The following is a 17,534-nucleotide window of genomic DNA, read 5'->3' on the forward strand; positions in this document are numbered from 1 at the left end:
AAATCACCCCCCCTTTTGCCCCATTCAAAATAAAACAATAAAAAAATATCAAACCTACACATATTTGGTATCGCCGCATTCAGAATCGCCCGATCTATCAATAAAAAAAAGCATTAACCTGATCGCTAAACAGCGTAGCGAGAAAAAATTTTGAAACGACAGAATTACGTTTTTATAGTCGCCACGACACTGCATTAAAATGCAATAACGGGCGATCAAAAGAACGTTATCTGCACCGAAATGGTATCATTAACCCCTTCCCGACCTGTGACAGCGTATGCGTCATGAAAGTCGGTGCCAATCCGACCTGTGACGCATATGCTGTGTCACAGAATGATCGCGTCCCTGCAGATCGGGTGAAAGGGTTAACTCCTATTTCACCCGATCTGCAGGGAGAGGGGGAGTTGTACTTCAGCCCAGGGGGGGTGGCTTTGCCCCCACGTAGCTAAGATCGCTCTGATTGGCTGTTGAAAGTGCAACAGCCAATCAGAGCAATTTGCAATATTTCACCTATGAAAATGGTGAAATATTGCAATCCAGCCATGGCCGATGCTGCAATAGCATCTGCCATGGCTGGAAATCATGTTCTGCCCCCCCACCACCGCCCCCGATCTCCTCCCCAGTCCTCCGTTCTGTCCGGAACCCCCCTCCGTCCCCCTGTCCGCTCCCCCGTGCTCCTGTCCGCTCCCCCGTCCTCCGATCCCCCCCACCACCACCCCCTCATACTTACCGAGCCTCCCGAAGTCGGTCCGTCCTCTCCCTGGGCGCCGCCATCTTCCAAAATGGCGGGTGCATGCTCAGTGCGCCCACCGAATCTGCCGGCCGGCAGATGCATTCCATGTACATTTTGATCACTGTGGTAAACTTATCACAGTGATCAAAATAAACAAATAGTAAATGACCTCCCCCCTTATCACCCCCATAGGTAGGGACAATAATAAAATAAAGAAAATATTTTTGTTTTCCACTAGGGTTAGAACTAGGGTTAGAGTTAGAACTAGGGTTAGAACTAGGGTTAGCGTTAGAATTAGGCTATGTGCACACTGTGCGGATTTGGCTGCGGATCCGCAGCGGATTGGCCGCTGCGGATTCATAGCAGTGTTCCATCAGGTTTACAGTACCATGTAAACCTATGGAAAACCAAATCCGCTGTGCCCATGGTGCGGAAAATACCGCGCGGAAATGCTGCGCTGTATTTTCCGCAGTATGTCAATTCTTTGTGCGGATTTCGCAGCGTTTTACAGCTGTTCCTCAATAGAAATCCGCAGGTGAAATCCGCATAAAAAACACTGGAAATCCGCAGGTAAAACGCAGTGCCTGCGGATTTTTCAAAAATGGTGCGGAAAAATCTCACACGAATCCGCAACGTGGGCACATAGCCTTAGGGTTAGGGTTGGAATTGGAGTTAGGGTTGGAATTAGGGCTAGGGTTGAAAATAGGATTAAGAATAGGCTTGTGGTTAGGGTTATGGTTAGGGGTGTGTTGGGGTTAAAGTTGTGGTTGGGATTAGGGTTAGGGTTGGGATTAGGGTTGTGGTTAGGGGTGTGTTGGGTTGTGATTAGGGTTATGGCTAGAGTTGGGATTAGGGTTAGGGATGTGTTGGTGTTAGGGTTGGGATTAGGGTTAGGGGTGTGTTGGGGTTAGTGTTGGAGTTAGAATTGAGGGGTTTCCACTGTTTAGGCACATCATGGGGTCTCCAAACGCAACGTGGCGCCACCACTGATTCCAGCCAATCTTGCGTTCAAAAAGTCAAATGGTGCTCCCTCCCTTCCGAGCCCCGACGTGTGCCCAAACAGTGGTTTACCCCCACATATGGGGTACCAGCATACTCAGGACAAACTGGGCAACAACTATTGGGCAACCAATTTCTCCTGTTACCCTTGTGAAAATAAAAAATTGCTTGCTAAAACATCATTTTTAAGGAAAGAAAAATTATTTTTTATTTTCACGGCTCTGCGTTGTAAACTTCTGTGAAGCACTTGGGGGTTCAAAGTGCTCACCACATATCTAGATAAGTTTCTTGGGGGGTCTAGTTTCCAAAATGGGGTCATTTGTGGGGGGTTTCTACTGTTTAGGCACATCAGGGGCTCTGCAAATGGAATGTGACGCAAGCAGACCACTCCATCAAAGCCTGCATTTCAAAACGTCACTACCTCCCTTCCGAGCCCAGACTTGTGCCCAAACAGTGGTTTACCCCCACATATGGGGTATCAGCGTACACAGGAGAAATTGGACAACAACTTTTGGGGTCCAGTTTCTCCTGCTACCCTTGGGAAAATAAAAAATTGTGGGCTAAAAAAATCATTTTTGAGAAAAGAAAAATTATTTTTTATTTTCATGGCTCTGCGTTATAAACTTCTGTGAAGCACTTGGGGGTTCAAAGTGCTCACCACACATCTAGATTAGTTCCTTGGGAGGTCTAGTTTCCAAAATGGGGTCACTTGTGGGGGAGCTCCAATGGTTAGGCACACAGGGGCTCTCCAAACGCGACATGGTGTCCGCTAATGATTGGAGCTAATTTTCCATTCAAAAAGTCAAATGGCGCTCCTTCCCTTCCGAGCCTTGCCGTGCACCCAAACAGTGGTTTACCCCCACATATCAGGCATTGGCGTACTCAGGAGAAATTGCCCAACAAATTTTAGGATCCATTTTTATCCTGTTGCCCATGTCAAAATGAAAGAATTGAGGCTAAAAGAAATTTTGTGTGAAAAAAAAGTACTTTTTCATTTTTGCGGATCAATTTGTGAAGCACCTGAGGGTTTAAAGTGCTCACTATGCCTCTAGATAAGTTCCTTGGGGGGTCTAGTTTCCAAAATGGGGTCACTTGTGAAGGAGCTCCAATGTTTAGGCACACAGGGGCTTTCCAAACGCGACATGGTGTCCGCTAACAATGGAGATAATTTTTCATTAAAAAAAAATGGCGCTCCTTCCCTTCCGAGCCTTACCATGTGCCCAAACAGTGGTTTACCCCCACATGTGAGGTATCGGTGTACTCAGGAGAAATTGCCCAACAAATTTTAGGATCCATTTTATCCTGTTGCCCATGTGAAAATGAAAAAATTGAGGCTAAAATAATTTTTTTGTGAAAAAAAGCACTTTTTCATTTTTACGGATCAATTTGTGAAGCACCTGGGGGTTTAAAGTGCTCACTATGCTTCTAGATAAGTTTCTTGGGGGGTCTAGTTTCCAAAATGGGGTCACTTGTGGGGGAGCTCCAATGTTTAGGCACACGGGGGCTCTCCAAACGCGACATGGTGTCCGCTAAAGATTGGAGCCAATTTTTCATTCAAAAAGTCAAATGGCGCTCCTTCCCTTCCGAGCCCTGCCGTGCGCCCAAACAGTGGTTTACCCCCACATATGAGGTATCAGCGTACTCAGGACAAATTGGACAACAACGTTCGTGGTCCAGTTTCTCCTTTTACCCTTGGGAAAATAAAAAAAATGTTGCTAAAAGATCATTTTTGTGACTAAAAAGTTAAATGTTCATTTTTTACTTCCATGTTGCTTCTGCTGCTGTGAAACACCTGAAGGGTTAATAAACTTCTTGAATGTGGTTTTGAGCACCTTGAGGGGTGCAGTTTTTAGAATGGTGTCACTTTTGGGTATTTTCAGCCATATAGAACCCTCAAAATGACTTCAAATGTGAGGTGGTCCCTAAAAAAAATGGTTTTGTAAATTTTGTTGTAAAAATGAGAAATCACTGGTCAAATTTTAACCCTTATAACTTCCTAGCAAAAAAAAAATTTGTTTCCAAAATTGTGCTGATGTAAAGTAGACATGTGGGAAACGTTATTTATTAACTACTTTGTGTCACATAACTCTCTGGTTTAACAGAATAAAAATTCAAAATGTGAAAATTGCGAAATTTTCAAAATTTTCGCCAAATTTCCATTTTTTTCACAAATAAACTCAGAAATTATCGACCTAAATTTACCACTAACATGAAGCCCAATATGTCACGAAAAAACAATCAGAATCGCTAGGATCCGGTGAAGCGTTCCTGAGTTATTACCTCATAAAGGGACACTGGTCAGAATTGCAAAAAACGGCTAGGTCATTAAGGCCAAAATAGGCTGGGTCATGAAGGGGTTAAAACACCAGCTTGGCACGCAAAAAATAAGCCCTCACCCGACCCCAGATCACGAAAAATGGAGACGCTACGGGTATCAGAAAATGGCGCAATTTTTTTTTTTTTTTTTTTAGCAAAGTTTGGATTTTTTTTTTCACCACTTACATAAAAAATAGCCTAGTCATGTTAGGTGTCTATGAACTCATACTGACCTGGAGAATCATAATGGCAGCTCAGTTTTAGCATTTAGTGAACCTAGCAGAAAAGCCAAACAAGAAACCAGTGTGGGACTGCACTTTTTGTGCAATTTCACAGCACTTGGGAATTTTTTTCCCGTTTTCTAGTACACAATATGGTAAAACCAATGATGTCGTTCAAAAGTACAACTCGTCCCGCAAAAAATAAGCCCTCACATGGCCAAATTGACGGAAAAATAAAATAGTTATGGCTCTGGGAAGGAGGGGAGCGAAAAACGAACACGGAAAAACGGAAAATCCAAGGTCATGAAGGGGTTAAAGAGTCCTGACACACATCACCATCAATGAGTTTAAATGACAAACAAAAAAAATTCTAACCTTATCACTCCTAAACTCTTTGTGCATAATAATTTGGAACACAGTGTATTGTATAGGGAAGAAAGCATAAGGGTAAGTTCACACAGGGCATTTTTGCTGCTTTTTTTTCTGCAGCAAAACTTGATCTTCTTGGCAGTATAGAAGCGGATTCAAAAAAACAGGTTTAGGTGCGTTTTTTGTTGCTTACTTGGTGCTTTTTTTTCTCTTTGTCCATGCTAATGTCCTTGAATTTTCAGCAGCAAAAAAGCAGCAAATAATGATACCTGCGTTTTTTCAACACCCATTCAAAGTCAATGGGTGAAAAATGCTGAAAAAACAGCAAAAACGATGAAAGAAGACTTTGCTGGTACTGTAAAAAGCAGCTGAAAATTAGCATAAAAAAAAGCAGCAAAAAAAAAAAACGCAGCAAAAAAGCCCTTTGTGAACTTACCCTAAAGGTGCAAGGGACACTTTTTTTCTGAGTAAATGGAGAGATATGGGTAAGTTTGACATAAGTGCGGAAGCTTTACCACTGAATATATGCACTAAATGCAAAGAAAGGACATTAAATAAAGCATATCCCTTTCAGGAACTCTTAGTTCCTGTTTTTGGTTTAAAAAAAAAAAAAAAAAAGTGTACTCACCATCCCCAGGTCCACCAGTGATTCTGTGCTGCTCCCGGTGTCTGACATCGGTTGCAGCCAGTAGCGTAGCTACCAGGAGGGCAGAGGGGGACCACTCGGAGCTACGCTACAGCAGCACGCCGATACGGTTACATTCTGCGGCAGAGCATGGAGAATCGATCTCCCTGCTCTGCCGCCTGCCCGCTGTGGGGCCCCTGAGTAGGCGGATTGCCAGCTGTGGGCCCCCCGCCCGTCACCGCAAGGTCAGCTGTTTCAGCATTTAGCCGATACAGCTGACCGCATTGATGAGGGAAGAAGTGCTACGCTCCTTCTCCCATCATCCCGTCAGCGTCTGACGTCACCGACACTGGACGCGATGATGTCACCACCAAGCACCCGCTGTCAGGAGATGAGCGGGAGCAGGGAGCACTGCTGGAACAAGGAGGAAGAGTGGTGACTATTCATTTATTGTTTTTTTATGGAGGGCTGCCTTATACTACAGGGTCTGCCTATGGGGGTGCAGCCTTATACTACAGGATCTGCCTATGGGCGTACTGCCTTATCCTACAGGATCTGCCTATGGGGGTGCTGCCTTGCACTACAGGATCTGCCTATGGGGGTGCTGCCTTGCACTACAGGATCTGCCTATGGGGGTGCTGCCTTGCACTACAGGATCTGCCTATGGGGGTGCTGTCTTATACTACAGGATCTGCCTATGGGGGTACTGCCTTATACTACAGGATCTGCCTATGGGGATGCTGCCTTATACTACAGAGTCTGCCTATGGGGTGCTGTCTTATACTACAGGGTCTGCCTATGGGGTGCTGTCTTATACTATAGAGTCTGCCTATGGGGGCTGCCTTATGCTATAGAGTCTGCCTATGGGTGCTGCCTTATGCTATAGTCTGCCTATGGGGTTGGCTTATGCTATAGAGTCTGCCTATGGGTGCTGCCTTATGCTATAGAGTCTGCCTATGGGGTTGGCTTATGCTATAGAGTCTGTCTATGGGGGTGCTGCCTTATACTACAGAGTCTGCCTATGGGGTGCTGTCTTGTGCTATAGAGTCTGCATTATACAATATAGAGTAGGCCTATGGGGAGTGCATTATACTATATTTAGGATGATCTGATGCATTATACTATATGGAGGCTATCTAGGGGGTCATCGTACAGTGTGGGGATTACAGTGAAGGGGCCATCATACTGTGTATAGGTAGCTGTACGGGGGGGGGGGACTTGAGACCTAATTAAATGTAAAGTGGGCACTTATTGTCAAAAGGGGAACTAAGGTTACTGTGACTGTCAAAGGGGCACACAGGGCATTACTACTTTCTAGGGGGCAAAATGTGGGCACTGTTGTCTAGGGCACTTGCACCTGCCATTACTATATTATAGAGGGGTGATTAGAATTTAGAAGGCACAGAGAACTACACAGCAAGGGAGTAATAGGGACACATATGGCAGCAGCGGCTAAGTATTGGGGTATCAGGGGCAGCAATAGGGACACATACGGCAGCAGCGGCTCAGTATTGGGGTATCAGCAGGATGAGGAGTTTGTGCAGGTTGGGAATAGATGGTGATGGGGCTGGAATGTGAGAAGTGAAATGTGTCTTTGTTGTAATCTCTGCAGACGAGTCCTGGCTGGATGAAGTTGTCATGTCGGTCTGGGCCAGATGGAAAAGATGGGAAAAGTGAATGATTCCATCAGAAAGATCGTCAGCGGGAATCACCATCTGTAACTGTGCTGTGATCTCTGAAATGTTCCATAGGACTGGTATCTACAGCTGACAATATGAAGGTAATATCTACCGTATGTTTATTGTATAGAGATTATCTTCAGTACCAGCGCGGTCATCTGCTGAGGTTCTCCTCCACTATTGGAGTGCGTCACCCAGTTGTAATCAAGGTTACCTGGTTAGGGGCCCACTCAGAAGTTTCGCCCCCCTGAACCAAAACCCTAGCTACGCCTCTGGTTGCAGCGCTGACATCACATCCACAGCCAGTAAATGTGGTAGTGCAGCCAGAACACCCTCCTCCCTCAGAGTCACTGTTTGGGTGCTGCACTGTAGACGTGACGCCAGCGCCAGAGATCAAAGGATCACAAGCGGACCAGAGTACAGTACAGTTTCTTTTATGTCAAAATGCACCTGGGTACAATTTCCTGAAGATGGGACAACTCCTTAAGAGAAAATGATTTATTGTTTTATATTAACTTTTTTTATGGTAAAAAAAATTATAAAAAAAAAACTTTTAATATTTCCTACTTCTAAACAATAGGGGGAGCAGTTGCTGAAATTTTCCATGAAACCTTAGTGTACTGCTACCGTAGCTGGGATTATGACAGTAAGTGTGGGTAAGATGTGCTCACATGTGGCTAAAGTCCTCCTCCCCTCCACAGCGCAGAGACATTGTGTTGGTGACTGCAATGCGATACTGACATGTGGACTGTGTCACCAAGGACGGCTGACAGCGGAAATTCTGCTAGTTGTTGCTGCTCGCTATGCCATGCGCTGGGATTGGACATGCGGCTCAGCAGAGAATCGATGCAAGGAGGGCGGCGGGCATTCGATGCGAAGAGGGCGGAGGGTATTCGATGCGAAGAGGGCGGCGGGCATTCGATGCCAAGAGGGCGGCGGGCATTCGATGCCAAGAGGGCGACGGGCATTCCACGCAAAGAGGGTGGCTGGCATTCGATGCGAAAAGGGCGACGGGCATTAGATACGAAAAGGGCGACGGGCATTCGGTGCGAAAAGGGCGCCGGGCACTCAATGCGAGGAGGGCGATGAACACTATGCCAGGCGGGCGTTGGGCACTCGAAGCGTGGAAGTTTTTGGACAGGCAGGAATTAGTTTCTCAAAATGCGTCAAACTGGATGGAATTAGATGCACAGTAATTCAAGGAGACACACCGCAGTGTTCAGATCACAGCAGAGATATCATCACGATCCTGTGCTCTGAACACCGACTGTTATGTCAGTGAAAGCCTCATTCAGATGTCAATGATGCATGAACGACCACATGAGGCTTTACTGCTGCGTCTGCACAGTTCATCAGAAGAAATGACTATCACGGATTACTGCGCTTTGAACAATGAAGTTGAATGTGCAGAGAGCAGTGGCCAGTGACAGTCATCTGGTCTGATGCACTTTGAAGGAGACTTTAGTACGGTGTCTGCAGATATCACTGTATCTCAATGAGGTTTATAATCACATAGCGGAGCGGAGCCTATGTTCAGAGCACAGCAGCATGGCAATTTCTCTGTTGAGCTCTGAACATTACGGTGACATCGGGGTGAGAGCACGCCATCCCCCTGTCATTGTACTGCTAACGTCAGGCTACCGAGCTGTTCTCACCAATGGACGACGGCGCCGCCATAGCACTGCTCTTACTGCTCAGAGCAGCCCTGTGGTGGAGTCCTTACAGTTGAATAATTAAAAAAGTAAATAAAATTGTGACACATTCCCTTTAAAACCCTGATCTATCTTTTTTTCTTTTGTAACAAATGTTTAGATTTCAGGCATCTTAACTTTGCATCAAATTTAAGAGGTTGTCCAGGACTTCATTGATGGCCAATCCTTAGGAAAGGTCTTTAATGTCCGATTGATGGGGACGCGCCAACGCCGCCAGTCAGCTGTTCCTGGTGTCAGGCTGAACTGCTCAGTTGCGGAGCTGCACAGCACAGCTCCGTTGATCGCAGTGTCCGAGTGCGGGTACTGCAAACCCGTCCCTATTCAGATCAATAAAGGATGGATGTTTAGCACCCCGGCACAGCCACTATTCCGCAGATGGAGCTGTGCAGCTCAGGCCACTGCCGACACAAGCAACAGCTAGTCAGTGGACGTGCCAAGTGTCGCACCCCCACAGATCACACAATGATGACGATCGTAAAAATAGGCCACCAAGGTTCAAGTCCCTTTAATTATGGCTTTTGCAATATTTTTAAGGTTTTCAATCTTTCTCCTTTATGCCATTTTCTCAACAACATGGGCAATTTTTTGCATTCAGATTTTTTGGCCAATTTATCATTTTTTATTTTTTTTTACTTTTTGAAATGTGGCAATGTTGTTTTTATTTTTGGCAAATGGAAGAAAAGTCAGAAATCAGGCAAAGTTTTATTCTAAAAAGGCGCAAACAAAACAAAAAGTCTGAACCCCCCCAAAAAATTTACTTTTTTTTTCAGTGTGTAGGGAGGTGGAGTTTACTAAAAAAAAATTAAATTACACATTATAAAATTGTGGAACGTCATAAAAACAAAACATCAGAAGAGATTAATTTTTTTACCTTTTCAGTGCACTTGTAATTTTGTTTTCTGTTTTGATAATACTTTAAATGGTAAAATGAATGATGCCATTCAAAACTGCAACTTGCTTCTCGAGAAAAAAAACAAACAAACCACAAAGCCCTGGTACGGATAGGTAAATGCAGGGGAAAAAAAAAAAAGTTATGACTGGTGAAACACAAAAAAAAGTGCAAAAATCTGGCAGCGGCAGCTTGTGGCAAAGCTCGTCCACGGCGTGAACATTTTTTAACGCAGCATCAAAATAATGGCAGCCATCATCCGGCAACCAACACACGCACGTGATAATGCATCTTTTTGGTGGAAAATCGCAGCATTTTGCAGTAAAATAAATATATATATATCCACTTTTTTCTATTATTTTGTGCTGCTTTTCTTTTTTTTGATACTATGACTGGAGGCTATTGGACTGCTGGTTGGGAAAGCTCTGCACGCTATTGAGGTAGTATTGGATGCTGTTCCAATTTATATATATATATATATACACACACTAGATGGTGGCCCGATTCTACGCATTGGGTATTCTAGAATATGCATGTCCACGTAGTATATTGCACAGCCCACGTAGTATATTGCACAGCCCACGTAGTATATTGGCCAGACACGTAGTATATTGGCCAGACACGTAGTATATTGCACAGCCCACGTAGTATATAGCCCAGCCACGTAGTATATTGCCCAGCCACGTAGTATATTGCCCAGCCACGTAGTATGTTGCCCAGCCACGTAGTATATTGCCCAGCCACATAGTATATTGCCCAGCCACGTAGTATATTGCCCAGCCACGTAGTATATTGCCCAGCCACGTAGTATATTGCCCAGCCACGTAGTATATTGCCCAGCCACGTAGTATATTGCCCAGTAACGTAGTATATTGCCCAGTGACGTAGTATACAGCACAGAACCACGTAGTATATTGCACAGTGACGTAGTATATTGCCCAGCCACGTAGTATATTGCCCAGTGACGTAGTATATTGAACAGCGAAGTAGTATACAGCACAGAGCCACGTAGTATATTGCCCAGCTACGTAGTAGATTGCCCAGCCACGTATGTCACAGGTTAAAAAATAAAAAATAAACATACTCACCTTCCGATCCGAGGGCCCCTTGTAGTTCTAACATACTCACCATACTTGTAGTTCTGTCGCCTGTGCGCGGTACAGGCGGCAGCTTCCGGTCCCAGGGTGTGATGACGTCGTGGTCACATGACCGTGACGTCATGGCAGGTCCTTCTCGCGCAGGGCCTGTGATGATGTCGCGGTCATATGATTTTTTTTAAAATTATTTTTAACATTAGATCCTTTTACTATTGACGCCGCGTAGGCAGCGTCAATAGTAAAAACTTGGTAACTTCAGGAAAAAGATGTGCACACTGTCACTGGGTTGGTGCAGGCATGAACAAAAATAGTAAAAACTTGGTAACTTGGTCACACAGGGTTAATAGCGGCGGTAACGGAGTGACTTACCCGCGGCATAACGCATATATATATATATATATACACATACACACACACAGTTATAGAGTTATAGATATAGATAGATAAATAGATGTTTTATTGCTTTTTTAAAAAAGGCACTTTGCCTTGAATAAGACATGTCTGCTCCTCCTGACAGGAACACAACACAAACCTTCTTTTTCCTGCTCTTCCTGGTGAAGCCCAGGAACTTGACCCTCGCTGGCTCAGCCATATTATCACCATATTGCCCGGGTTGAGGCTCGGGTGAAGGCTCCTCAGCTGACAGGCGGCGGTGCCAGCATACGGGCGGTGAAGCCGGCACCATGGCAGACCACACACTGAATCCTACACTATGCAGTCAGTCCGGACGCCTCAGCTATTTATACCACACACGGAAACTGGTGACCCATTTCCTGCGTTCTCATTGGCTAAGAAAGCTGCACACAACAACAGGATGCAGAGATAACAGCCGAAACCGGTCACGTGACCCGAACCCGGCTCTCTCACTGGCTGAACGGATGGCGGGAAAAGCACTGTCAGCCTGACTGGTGTGAGGTAACTTGTGAGGAAAGTGAGCGCCTCCTCACCGCCCCGTACAATATACGGGCACCGATGTAGCAGTGTCTTGTTCTAACGCAGCAGTGTAAACAGTGTGATAAAGGTTTCCGCACACCAGCAGGTTTTGTGGCAGAAAACACAATCAAAGAAAAAAATCAAGGCGACGTTCACAAAGGGACTCACTTCCCACTCGCAAAATTTACAGAGAAGGCATCTGACACTCTTGTTAAATTCGGGATTTGTTGCGTAGATGTAAACATCAAATTTTACTGAAAACGTACATTCAGTTTCACCCCCCACACTTATTTACCATCGGACCCTCGCAGTTCTGACGCCAACTGCCACAAACATTAGCGCCATTCTCATACATTGCGGCTAATTTCAATTTTTCTGTGTGAAATCCACCCAAAATAACTAACGGCTAAAAACAGGGCAGGAAAAACAATCTACATAAAATCCAAACTGTGAGAAAAGGCCCTAATATTTGCTCTATTCACATTTTGAGCTTTTTTTTACCTTTTAGTTTTGCGCTTTTTTTAAAAAATTTTTACTTCAAAGTCTAGTTTTTTGGTAGACTAGTTGCAGTTTTTACTGACACCATTTTACCATATAATGTTCCGAAAAACGGGAATTTTTTCCCAAAACACAATTTTCCCATTGTTTTTTCGACTTATGCTTTACAGCAGACTTGGGAAAAGTGCAGCCCATGGGCCACATCCGGCCCTCTGGCTGTCTCAGTCCGGCTCGCGGACCGAGACAGCGGCGGGGCTGGCAACCAGAGGTCCACGGGCCACACTGTGCCCGCCCGCTGTCTCCATCTGCACTGCGCCGCTGACTCATTTGGTGGAGAAATCAGCGAGTGAAACAGCTGACTCGATGATGTCATTTCATCGTGTCAGCTGTGTACTCCAGAGAGTCCGCGCACCAGAGGCAGGGAGAGAAGCAGAGCGCCGCGGAACGGGACCGAGGTGAGTATGTGATGTTTTTTTTTTCATGTGTATGGGACGTTTGGGCGGGCATGGGGAGGCTATGTGGGTGACATGGTGCTGCACATGGGTGAGGGACATGGTGCTGCGCATGGGGGGGGGGTGACATGGTGCTGCGCATGGGGGGGGGGTGACATGGTGCTGCGCATGGGGGGGGTGACATGGTGCTGAGCATGGGGGGGTGACATGGTGCTGAGCATGGGGGGGTGACATGGTGCTGAGCATGCGGGGTGACATGGTGCTGCACATGCGGGGTGACATGGTGCTGCACATACGGGGTGACATGGTGCTGCACATGCGGGGTGACATGGTGCTGCACATGCGGGGTGACATGGTGCTGCACATGCGGGGTGACATGGTGCTGCACATGCGGGGTGACATGGTGCTGCACATGCGGGGTGACATGGTGCTGCACATGCGGGGTGACATGGTGCTGCACATGCGGGGTGACATGGTGCTGCACATGCGGGGTGACATGGTGCTGCACATGCGGGGTGACATGGTGCTGCACATGCGGGGTGACATGGTGCTGCACATGCGGGGTGACATGGTGCTGCACATGCGGGGTGACATGGTGCTGCACATGTGGGGTGACATGGTGCTGCACATGCGGGGTGACATGGTGCTGCACATGCGGGGTGACATGGTGCTGCACATGCGGGGTGACATGGTGCTGCACATGCGGGGTGACATGGTGCTGCACATGCGGGGTGACATGGTGCTGCACATGCGAGGTGACATGGTGCTGCACATGGGGGGTGACATGGTGCTGCACATGGGGGGTGACATGGTGCTGCACATGGGGGGTGACATGGTGCTGCACATGGGGGTGACATGGTGCTGCACATGGGGGTGACATGCACAATTTTTCAATTGCTTTAGTTTTTTTTATTATTATTTATCCACCTCACCTGGAGTGTAAGGATTAGATACTGGATATGTTTGTAGCGATGACTCCACCTGAACAATCAGATGGGGGAGAACGTTCCTTTTTTCCCCACATATTTCTCTATTGCTACTATTGAATTGCATGAGCACTGTATGGCGGTATTATTTGCGTATTGTATATTGGTATAATATGATTGGTATTATTTGAGTACTGTATACATTATTTGGTTTGTAATACTTGGGCACTGTAAATTGGCATTTTTTGGCGACCATATATTAGTATTATTTGGGCATTGCTCATATAATACCAACATACATCAGTATTTGGTCTGTAATATTTGGGCACTGAATATTGGTATATTTTGGACACTGTATGTTGGTATTTGACCGGTGTTTGTGAGCTGTATATCAATATTGGTTTTTATAATATGGACACTGTCAGGTTTTATTTTGCTAGCATTATTTTGGCACAATAACGGTCATTATTGCTATTTTTGCAATAATCTTTTGCAATGTATACAAAGTGATACTCATTTTATTTATATCTGACTGTATAATGTGTGTGCGCTCGCATGTATGTATGTGTGTGCGCGTGTGTAGAGATAGATGTGTATATATTTTAACCCCCTGGTTCCCTCAAGATGTATAGCTCTTGCCCTAGGCGTTTGCCTTTCTTTCAGGTTTCTTTTATTTTTTTCTGTGCCTTATGTTGCAAGTGAATTTGTTTTTGAGGCCTGATGACATTAATGTCTCATCTACGAGCCTATTGTACTAGATTTTAGGATAACACCTTGTGTCCATTGTTCTGCAGGATGCATGAATATTGTATTGTGAAGGGACAAATTAAGAAAGATTCTCCATTTTGTGCTTTTCGACTCCATTTTGTTGTTTTGATATAAATTTTGTTAGTAGGCTAAAGTTTACAGCTGTTATGAGACCTTGATGAGACCTTGATTGTTGCAATCTAGACAGGACATGAGACTGAGGGTGTATTGTTCTACGAGAGTTTGACGCAGACTGTTCCTGTATTGTTATAGGTTAAGAACTGTGAGCGTGTTCTTATGCTGATTGGTTGAAGTATAATTTCTATGACTATGAAAAGTCATACACAATAAACAGGGGCCAGAGAGATCAGCTTGATCCCCCCCAAACAGAGACACACGTCTCCGTCTGGTCATTTTCAGTTGCCGGCAACGCCTTGTAGATTAATTTGGAAATCACAGAGTTAACCGTGAAGGATCACTTTAGATCCTCCCTCAACAATTGGCACCCGAAACGTGGGGCCCCAAACAGGAACGCCTCTGCCCCCTGGAGGACAACAAGAGAAAGGACCCTCGGACCGGACGCAGGCACTGGAAAATTGGGACTGATCATCCCCCACAACAACCACGGTAAGTTGGAAGTTATACTGTCCAGACTGACCGTTTGGTGTGGTTTTCCTGTGTTTGTGCTGCAAAGAGGATCTGAGGTTTGTCCCCGATGGTGGGGTGATTCTTGGGTGGAATCATATAGGAGGTGTAGTTCTGTTGGGAGCCCAGTGCTCGAACCGTACCTCATAAGGGACGGACACCCCGGATTGACTAGTGATGTAATTCTCTTTATAGTCAAAATATATTGAATTCCTGATCACTGTTAGAATCAGGAGCGGTGAGGTGATCGAAGATGGGTAGGATGCGTAACTCAGGAATATATAGATATATATGTGTATTTCCAGAGGTGTCCGGAGGGCTAGTTTGAGACGACGCCCTCCTCCTTTCACTGAGTACTGTGTTTTTTGGGTTGTCCCAGTGGGGACAGGTAAACCCGGTAGAATAGATTATACGGCCGTTTTAGTATTGTACACGACTAAGTAAGGATATTTAGCTCTAAAGGAGAATCAGTTTCCGTGGAAGAAGAAGATTTTGAATTTGTGTGATGAATTTGATCAACCAACCGCTGCACGATCAGCTCTATCCTCACCTACTGTATTCTCACCCATCCCTTGTAGATTGTGAGCCTTCGCGGGCAGGGTCCTCACTCCTCCTGTACCAGTTATGACTTGTATTGTTTAAGATTATTGTACTTGTTTTTATTATGTATACCCCTCCTCACTTGTAAAGCGCCATGGAATAAATGGCGCTATAACAATAAATAATAATAAATAATAATATTGTTAGCCCAAAGACGGGGAAAGAAATCTGTCAGGAATGCAGGGAAAATATTCTCAATCATTGGTTTTTCTAAGGTGTTCTGGCATGTGAATTGTGTGATGAAGGTTTTGTAGAAATTAATTAAGTCTGAGAACTGCTGTATTCTGTTTCTGTAGATTTCTGAGAAACCTGATGGGAGGGGTCAAACAGCTGCGCAATTGCTTTCTCCTTTCTGTGCTGAGGAATGCTGCAATTTTCTTATCTCGGTGTCTCTGGTATGGAGGGGGCACGTAGCTGCGTTCTAAGTCTCTCTGTATTTTCTTGGTGTAGTACGCGCTGGGAGATTTGTGTTTTGTTTAAAGCGACAATATTGTTTTGCACTACAAAGAAATATTGTAAGTTGGAAGTTGAAAGTGAAATTCTGATTGTTTTTGGGACGTTGAAAAAGAAAAGTTGTCTATAACTATGACAAAAAACTGTGTGAAGGAAGAAATTAAGAAAGAATCTCCATTTTGTGCTTTTCGACTCCATTTTGTTGTTTTGATATAAATTTTGTTAGTAGGCTAAAGGTTACAGCTGTTATGAGATTTTGATGAGACCTTGATTGTTGCAACCTCGGTAGAACATGAGACTGAGGGTGTATTGTTCTACAAAACTTTGACGCACAGATTGTTCCTGTATTCTTATAGGCTAAGAACCGTGAGCGTGTTCTTATGCTGATTGGTTGAAGTGTAATTTCTATGACTGTGATATAGTCATGCAGAATAAACGGGGGCCAGAGATCAGCTCGATCCCCCATACAGAGACACACGTCTCCGTCTGGTCATTTTCAGTTGCCGGCAACACTTTATATATTAATTTGGAAATCACTGGGTTAACCGTGAAGGATCACTTTAAATCCTCCCTCAACAGTTGGTGCCGAAACCCGGGATCCAAGCAGGAACGCTTCTGCCCCCCGGAGGACAACAAGACAAAGGATCCTCGGGCCGGACACAGGCACTGGAAAATTGGGACTGATCATCCCCCACAACAACCACGGTAAGTTGGCAGTTATACTGTCCAGACTGACCGTTTGGTGTGGTTTTGCTGTGTTTGTTGCTGCAAAGAGGATCTGAGGTTTGTCCCCGGAGTGGGATGATTCTTGGGTGGAATCATATAGAGGTGTAGTTCCGTTGGAAGCCCAGTGCTTGAACCGTACCTCATAAGGGACGGACACTCCGGATTAACCAGTGATGTAATTCTCTTTACAGTCAAAATACCCTGAATTCCTGATCACTGTTAGAATCAGGCGCGGTGAGGTGATCGAAGATTGGGTAGGATGCGCAACTCAGGAATACATAGATATATATGTGTATGTCCAGGGGCGTCCGGAGGGGTTAAGTCTGAGACGCCCTCCTCCTTTCACTGAGTACCGCGATTTGCGCGGTGAGGTGATCGAAGATGGGTAGGATGCATAACTCAGGAATATATTGATTTAAATATTTCCAGGGGTGTCCGGAGGGTTAAGTCTAAGACGCCCTCCTCCTTTCACTGAGTACCGCGATTTTGGGTTGTCCCAGAGGGGGACAGGTAAAAACCCCAGTGGAATAGACTATAAACGGCCGCTCTGGTAACTATACACGACTAAGTAGGGGTATTTCGCTTTAAAGGAGAATCAGTCCGTGGAAGAAGAAGACTTTGAATTGTGTGATAAAAATTAGATATTGTTAACCCAAAGAAGGGAAAAGAAATCTGTCAGGAATGCAGGGAAAATATTCTCAATCTGGTATGTGAATTGTGCGATGAAGATTTTGTAGAAATTAATTAAGTCTGAGAACTGCTGTATTTCCGTATCTGTGTTTGTCTTTGGAATATCCGATGGGCGGGGTGAGTTATACAGCTGCGTTATGGCTTTTTTCTGTGCTGAGGAATGCTTTGATTCTTCCTATCTCCGTGTTTCTGGTAGGGAGGGGCAGCAGCAGGTCGCTGCGCTC

The 17,534-nt window shown here is 45.2% G+C and overlaps 1 protein-coding gene across 2 annotated transcripts in view; it reads right to left on the reverse strand.

Moving 5' to 3' along the window:
• Window positions 1–17,534, reverse strand: part of TTC3 (tetratricopeptide repeat domain 3) — a 210,500-nt gene that overhangs the window by 119,939 nt on the left and 73,027 nt on the right. The window contains exon 1 of one of the 2 annotated variants that reach the window (XM_077293881.1): window positions 11,173–11,362. The exons of the other annotated variant lie outside the window; for it this stretch is intronic. Coding sequence (XP_077149996.1) covers window positions 11,173–11,325 — 153 coding nt within the window. The 5' untranslated portion in view covers window positions 11,326–11,362. Of the gene's footprint in view, window positions 1–11,172; window positions 11,363–17,534 lie in introns of those variants that run through there. 2 annotated transcript variants of the gene reach the window in all.

Source organism: Ranitomeya variabilis, chromosome 3, assembly GCF_051348905.1.
Source record: "Ranitomeya variabilis isolate aRanVar5 chromosome 3, aRanVar5.hap1, whole genome shotgun sequence".
Taxonomy (NCBI): domain Eukaryota; kingdom Metazoa; phylum Chordata; class Amphibia; order Anura; family Dendrobatidae; genus Ranitomeya; species Ranitomeya variabilis.